The sequence below is a fragment of the Xenia sp. Carnegie-2017 genome, unplaced genomic scaffold (assembly GCF_021976095.1).
Source record: "Xenia sp. Carnegie-2017 unplaced genomic scaffold, XeniaSp_v1 HiC_scaffold_6, whole genome shotgun sequence".
NCBI classification, from domain to species: Eukaryota; Metazoa; Cnidaria; class Anthozoa; order Malacalcyonacea; family Xeniidae; genus Xenia; species Xenia sp. Carnegie-2017.
Window position 1 is genome coordinate 20,022,898 of NW_025813526.1, and position 7,341 is coordinate 20,030,238.

At 36.3% G+C, this 7,341-nt stretch overlaps 1 protein-coding gene across 5 annotated transcripts; it reads right to left on the reverse strand.

The window, feature by feature from the left end:
* Nucleotides 1-747: 747 nt before the first annotated feature.
* Nucleotides 748-2,540, reverse strand: LOC124458486. Of its 5 annotated transcripts, none has more exons than XM_047008495.1 (5): nucleotides 2,439-2,540; nucleotides 1,830-2,295; nucleotides 1,426-1,528; nucleotides 1,060-1,332; nucleotides 748-811 (listed from the first exon to the last, which is right to left on the reverse strand). In XM_047008495.1, exons 1-4 carry the CDS (start codon nucleotides 2,453-2,455, stop codon nucleotides 1,079-1,081), a joined length of 840 nt encoding a protein of 279 aa, XP_046864451.1. In that variant the 5' UTR covers nucleotides 2,456-2,540; the 3' UTR covers nucleotides 748-811; nucleotides 1,060-1,078. The 5 variants fall into 5 exon arrangements, with proteins under 5 accessions (XP_046864451.1, XP_046864450.1, XP_046864449.1 ...); XM_047008494.1 differs by having other exon boundaries at nucleotides 1,050-1,332; XM_047008496.1 differs by having other exon boundaries at nucleotides 774-802.
* Between the last annotated feature and the right edge of the window lie 4,801 nt (nucleotides 2,541-7,341).

Below are 7,341 nucleotides of genomic sequence, written 5' to 3' on the forward strand. Positions count from 1 at the left end.
TTGCACCCCCGGAAACCATTGGGTACTTTGCTATGTAGACACTAATGACAAAAACATTACATATGGGGATTCATTAGGCTGGCAATTTCCGAACACTCTTCTACACATTTTAGATAAATTCATCAAGGCACATAATATTTGGGACAGCATAGCCAACTACTCAGTAACAATGACACATGATCCTGATAGTAGATGCCGGGTTAGAGGAGGACAAAAGTGCACAGACAATTGTTCGAAAGCGTATCCATTCCAAACATGTAGCAATGTTTGTGGCGTGGTTGTAATGATTATGATGGCTATATCAAGCTATAACTATGCCTTTTTCAAGAGCATGCTATCATTTTCTAAGCCAACCACAAAGAATATTCCATCAATATACCAAAGCAATCACACACATTACAGCGCATACTTACGAATTGTACTTGGATGTTGGATCTCAGATAATGTTGTTAACCTGGCATATGTATTACCACAGTTTTGGAATACACTACAAAAAGGGATTTTACCAGAAAATGAAAACACAGCAACAACTTAAAAAATTTCCAATAAATAGAGAATCAGTAGACTCAAAGTCACACCATCAGTTTTCAATAAAAGGGTGAAGGATAAAATCATGCAATTTGAGTTCAATGATGCAAATGATGCAGTCAAAAAGGTGTTTGAGATAGCATTGCTAATGTTCTTTTTACTAAATTGTCATTGTTAAACAAGTAATACGAATATACTCACTTTGGGACAAGTAGGAGAGATATTTCCTTCATCAAGCTCAGGAATAACACAGCTCAACATGTTTAGTTTATGTCTGTAAATTCTGAAAAAAACAATGACACAAAGAAAGCAATTATGCACTCTTAAACAAATGACATAAACAAAATACAGTGCAAGACAGTAATACTTGAGGAAAAGTCCTTTCCCATCATAAACTTTAGCATTTTGCTTTCCTCCAATTAAATACATCTCTTAAGATGAGATTCTTAGGCTATAAAATTGACTGCAACTTTCCCAGCAATTCTTACGTAGTACAGCAGTGCAATAAATCAGTGACCTACATGCAGTTACCTATATTCTTCAAAAGCATCTATAATGACAGGATACATTTTTGGTGTTGCATAAAAAGAGAATATGTGGTTATGATTAAACTCTTCAAATGACTGACAAATGCTTTTATTGATGCCTGGCATTCCATCTGCACAGAATGAATCAATTGAAAAAACTCAATTGCAAATGCAATTCTTGGTTTTGTAGGTGTTCCACCCCAAAGGCCAAATTGCAGAAGTTGAACAAACTCTGGAGAGCATGAGCAAAACTGTACCTCAACAGTACAAAAGGTGCCTAAAAATTGAAAAAGATCCAAAATTATAATTGTGTTGAACCATCCCAGCTAAAATGAAAAAACTTTTGCAGCACATTTTACATATAACATACCTTTAACATCAACAACAGAAACACTTCTTTTGTGACGAGCTGTTTGGCATGAACAATCATACACCAGCATGTTCATGAGTTTATATGGCCAAAACATGCCATCCTACAAAGCAATGAATAACCTCAAAACAAAACAAACAAACAACATTTATATACCGGCCATATTAATCCCCGCCAGGGGTGTTGACCGGTCCATGAATTTTTCACGCCAAACGTCTCAATGAATAACCTCGTAGAAACTAATTGTAATCAATCCCTTTTCTTGAATTCATAAAAAATATTAGATTAGTACTTCGTAGCATGTTTCACAATGTAAACTCTCATTTTATTTTTGCATTTTTTGTTGCAAGTGTTGAGAGAGTTAACTGTAAACACTTTTATAATATCTAGCTCATAAAGGTTACCTTAAATATTTCAACATGATGACAAATATTTACGGTTGTGTGCATCTTTAACATACAGTTCTCACAATACTTTGCCCTTGGACCACAATCACTGCACCTAAACTTTGCTTCATTATCACAATGAATACACTTCAGATTGCTCCAATTTTTGCCAGCTAACTGAAATGTATTCTTTATAATTGAATGCCGCAAATTTTCCCATGCTTTTTGTTTTCTTTCAACTTTCTGGTAATAAGAAGATGATTCTTCACAATCATGGTGAACATCCCTTTCAAGATCACTGTTATCTTGTTCCATTCCCAGTTCATGGCCTTCCAATGCACCACAATTATCAGGACTGTTAAAAGAACAGCTTCCTCTATGATCCTCAGTAACCAATTCTGACAAATCCACCTCCTCTCTCTCAACATGGCCATCCTCATCATGATATGTGACAGCTACAGTTGCTTTAAACCTTTTATTGCTCCTACAAAAATTATCATAAAAATCTATAAAATGAAAATAAATGTTGAAAAGTCTAACAGCTATAAGGCCAAAATTTGTGTACCTTAGCATCTTTTAAAATTACGAGCAAGAAAATCACAAACCAGAAAATATTATCGATATTACCAATGACACAATAACATAAGTTAAACGACCAAAGTACAACGTATGTATCTCCCACGACTACCAGCCGACGTTTTGTACCCGTACTTTACCGGCTTTTAGCCACGTCTCATAAGACGAATGGGGAGATATGTTTGATGTTTGTAACATGTTTGTAAATGTAGATCGTCCAGGTTGGTATAGTCCTGAGAAGGACTGTTTTTGTTGTTGTTGACTGACGTTTCGACAACCTTAGCGGTTGTCATCTTCAGAGTGATTTGTTTAGTTGGTAAAACGAAAGGGGTTTTTCTTCCGGTATGTTGTAGGAGCCTTTTACCTAGGGTAAGGGTAACATATCTCATGTGACCGGAAGCGTAAATTATTTAAATTTTTCCACAGAATCAACAAGAACGCCGCACATGAGATATCATGTAGTTGGTTGCGTCTTGTAATCTTTCTGAACTTGTGAAGGTATGTTGATTTTAAACTTTACCTTTCGTTGTTATATTGTATTTTGATTTTGTGATTTAATGTTTCATGTCCATTTTTCGATAATTTTGTTTTTCTGTAAAATATTCTACTTCCGCGTTATGTACGTATGTAAATGTTTTATAAAGATAAATTTGTTGATTTTGGTGAGATTTGGAACTAGCTCGAATCAAGTTTGGAAAATTAACTTGTTAACTTTCATATATCTTTATATAATAATAAAAATGAATAAATTTCTACTATATAATAGTAATGTTCTACATTGATACACATCATGTGCATGGTCACGAGGCTGTAGAGGAAATATGATATTCATAGATAATTTCGTAAAAGCACTATTGCTAATGCGCATTTAATATACACGACAAGTTTTTTTTAAAATAGACATGTTTCGACATCTCATGATGCCATCTTCAGTATGAGTGAAATAATAAGTGATACAAGGTTTATGTAAAAGTAATATGATACATAAATTACAACAATAAAAAGGAATTAAATGAGATATGATCTTCGCATTTAGCTGGACAATTTAAGCAATCGTCTCAGGACCTGAAAAATCAGGTGACTCAACGGGATTCGAACCCATGACCTCTGCGGTGCCGGTGCAGTGCTCTGACCACTGAGCTATGAAGTCACACAGTGGTGAGCAGGTCAATATTGTTGGGCTCATGTTTTCTCGTGAAATGAATGTCATATGAATGTTTTATGCAGTGCGGTGTTTGAAATTAAATGAGATATGATCTTCGCATTTAGCTGGACAATTTAAGCAATCGTCTCAGGACCTGAAAATTCAGGTGACTCGGGATTCGAACCCATGACCTCTGCGGTGCCGGTGCAGTGCTGACCAAGTCACACAGTGGTGAGCAGGTCAATATTGTTGGGCTCATGTTTCTCGTGAAATGAATGTCATATGAATGTTTTATGCAGTGCGGTGCAGAAAACATGAGCCCAACAATATTGACCTGCTCACCACTGTGTGACTTCATAGCTCAGTGGTCAGAGCACTGCACCGGCACTGCAGATCATGGGTCAATCCGAATCACCTGATTTCAGGTCCTGAGACGATTGCTTAAATTGTCCAGCTAAATGCGAAGATCATATCTCATTTAATTTCAAACACCGCACTGCATAAAACATTCAAATAAAAAGGAAATAAGATAATTATAAACTAGATATTGTATTGAATTTTTAGTACATTCGGACGCTCCCCATTAATTTATCTTATTTCCTTTTTATTGTTGTAATTTATGTATCATATTACTTTTATATAAATCTTGCATCAATTATTATTTCACTTATACTGAGGATGGCATTATGAGATGTTAAAACATGTCTATTTTAAAAAAACTTGTCGTGTATATTAAATGCACATTAGCAATAATGCTTTTACGAAATCGTGTAATAAAAATTAATGCCCAACATAAAGTTTTAATTAGAGCCATAGAAATAGACCAAAAAAATTGTAAAATTGAATTTATTGTAACGTTTCGTCTTTACTCAAGACATCTTCAGACAAATAATAAATAGGATGTTAAGACAAGATATTATATTTACAAAAAGGTGTTAAATTACTACTAAAGGAGGCGGTGTCAAATTGATTATATGATAAGAAAGTTAGGAAGTAAAATAAAGAGAAATTAAAAGAGGTTAAGTCTATTGGAGTTTCCTTGCACGTTTAGTGAAGGCTTGTATTTATTGATTAGAAGGCTCCCATGAATGGAGAGTTCATAAGAATCGTTAGAAGAGGAGATTATTTTAAAGTCGTCTAAATTGGGGGTGTTTCCAGTTGCGTTAATGTGAGCAAAGATGCTTGATAACGTAGGGTGGGAAACTTGGTCGCCTGTAAGGGGGGATTAAGAGAGGAAACGTCTTGCTACTATTTTACGAAATGTTGCCCTACTTTTACGGTGTATACCCATTCCCCACTATGTCTCTATTTTTTGGGGTGGAACAAGTTCAAACGTATCATTGTCAATTAACGCTTTAATTTCATCTTTAATGGCTTTTTGCCATTTTACTTTTTCATTGGAGCATATTGCTTGGGAATATGTCGTTAGGATGTTGGATACTCTATAGCAATAATCTACGGTATATGAGACAGTATCCTCCCCTGAAACTTCTTCTGTCACATACTCGTCAAGATATTTAGGCTTACTTCTTATCCTAGTGGGGTATCTTGATTCTCTAGATGTCTCTGGAGCACTAATGTCTTCGTTAGTTGTTTTGGGGTTTCTTTCATGCAATTTTCTTATCTGAGGTGCAAGTTCTTCATCATCTAGTTCTGGATGTTCCCTGCTACACTCCCTGAAAAACTTAACGCATCTTACACGCTCTACCTTGTTAATGTCAGGGTAGTATAGTAGATATGCTGGACTATTTTTATCATACCCTACGAAAATACCTTGTTTACTTCTAGGGTCTAACTTTTTGGAATTTTGTGAATAAGCATAACAAACACAACCAAAAACGTGCATTTTGCTCAAGTCTGGTTTTGAGTCTGTAAACGCTTCGAACGGAGTTTTGTTCAACCTCGAATGAAAACAACGATTCCTAATACAAGCAGATGTCATGACGGCATATGTCCACATGGATTTTGGTATTTCCGCTTTTAGCAATACACACATAGCCATGTTAAATAAAGTAAACCACGATCTCTTAACTGTGCCGTTCTGGTGTGGCGAATATGTTGCACTAGTTTTATACCTAATTTTGTTTTCTCTAAGAATTGATTTGAATTTCTCGCTTGTAAATTCAGTGCCTTTATCACTTCTTATGCACTTCACATTTCCATAGGGTGCAACATTTGCTAAAAACTGTTTTAATGCTTGTGGTGTATCGCTTTTATGCCTAAGAAAATAGACCATATTCAATCCTGAATAATCATCCACAAACTACAATGAATATCTAAACCCTTCTCTTCCTTCCGGATCAATAGGACCTGCAAGATTTGTGTTAATAAACTCAAGAGGACCTCTCGCCTTTTTATCTTCCAGCTTACTTTTCGTCTGACGCATTTTACCTTGCTTACAAACCTCACACTCAACTTCCCTCAAGTCTGTGATTTTCATCCCCTTAACCCCCTTCTCTAGTTTCCCAACATCCTTGAAGTTGCAGTGACCTAGAACTTTGTTCCACTCGTAAAGAGAACATGCATTTTTATTCGAAAATGATATGCTATTTATATAGTAAAGTTTGCCTTTTCGCCTTATTCCAAACATTGTGCCATCAGGGCACTGTACATGCTTATCGTGTTTATCTAATTTGACTTTTGCCTCCTTTTCTACGGCAGCATTTGCTGAGAACATATTTTGATCGTAAGATGGAACATATAAGGCATTACTTACTAAGACATCCTGCGCATTTCCATGCAAGTCAACTAATTTGACTTTAGCAGTACCTTTACCGACTACAATGTTGGCTTTACTGCCATCTGCTAATTCAATAACATGCGCTTTACTATCAAATTTACTATCAAAATCTATAAATTTTGACTTATCGTTAATAATGTGGCTTGTAGCTCCTGTGTCCACCAGTAGAGTGAAATCGCTTGATCTTCATCCTTCACGTCTGCTTCAGCGTTCTCTTCTTCATCCTTTGACACGAATAAAAAGGAGTGTTGCCGTTCACTGTCACAGCGCTGCCCTTCTTTATCTGACTTGGACGTTTTTTTAGTCTTTCGGCAATCTTTCGTGTCGTGGGTCTTGGTCTCGCATATGGAGCACCATTTCTTCCCCTTCACTCGGCATTGTGAGCTTTTGTGTCCCTTTCTTCCACATTTGAAACAATTTCCGTCAAATTTTGGTTTCACATACATAGCGTTGTCACCTACCTCAGTTTTTGGTGACAATGGTTTGATATTTTCTTCATGACTTCGTAACGAGTTTTGAAATTCCGTAAATGTCATTTGTCTTTCACTTTGAACTGTTACGGTAGCAAAGACGTCGTACGTGCTTGGGAGATCCTTTAAAACAATTGCAATGAGTAGTGCATCACTTATTATCTCCTCGGCTTCTCTTAAGGCTGTTGCCGATCGTTCTGCTCGCAATATATAATCTGTGACAGTCTCGTCGTCACTTTTCTTCAGCGAAGTGAGTTCCGTGAAAAGAGCGACGATGCGAGGTTTTCCTCTGACTTGATAGTGATGTCTGAGGATTTCTAAAGCTCTCCGTCCATTGTCTTTCGCCTCCCGAATCACAAGAGACAAACTTCTGTCGTCCAGACATTGGATCAACTCTGCAAAAGCGTGAGTCAGTTAGAGAACTTTGTGTGTCAGTTCGCAAACTGTTAAACACCTTCCTAAGTTATAATATAACTCAGTACCTCCATTTTCATTCCAACATGCAATGACACAAAGTCCCACAAACGATTGACATTCATATCCAAATTTAAATTGCTAGAGCGTTCATGAGCAATTAAAATTACTTGAGTGTGCAAGTTA

Bases quoted from the DNA above. Each gene is read 5' to 3' on its own strand.
- LOC124458486 (XM_047008495.1), bottom strand. The intron at 1,529-1,829 runs GTAACCTTTATG...ATTGCTTTGTAG, and splicing joins ATCATGTTGAAATATTTAAG to GATGGCATGTTTTGGCCATA. The intron at 1,333-1,425 runs GTATGTTATATG...TTCAATTTTTAG, and splicing joins TTCTGTTGTTGATGTTAAAG to GCACCTTTTGTACTGTTGAG.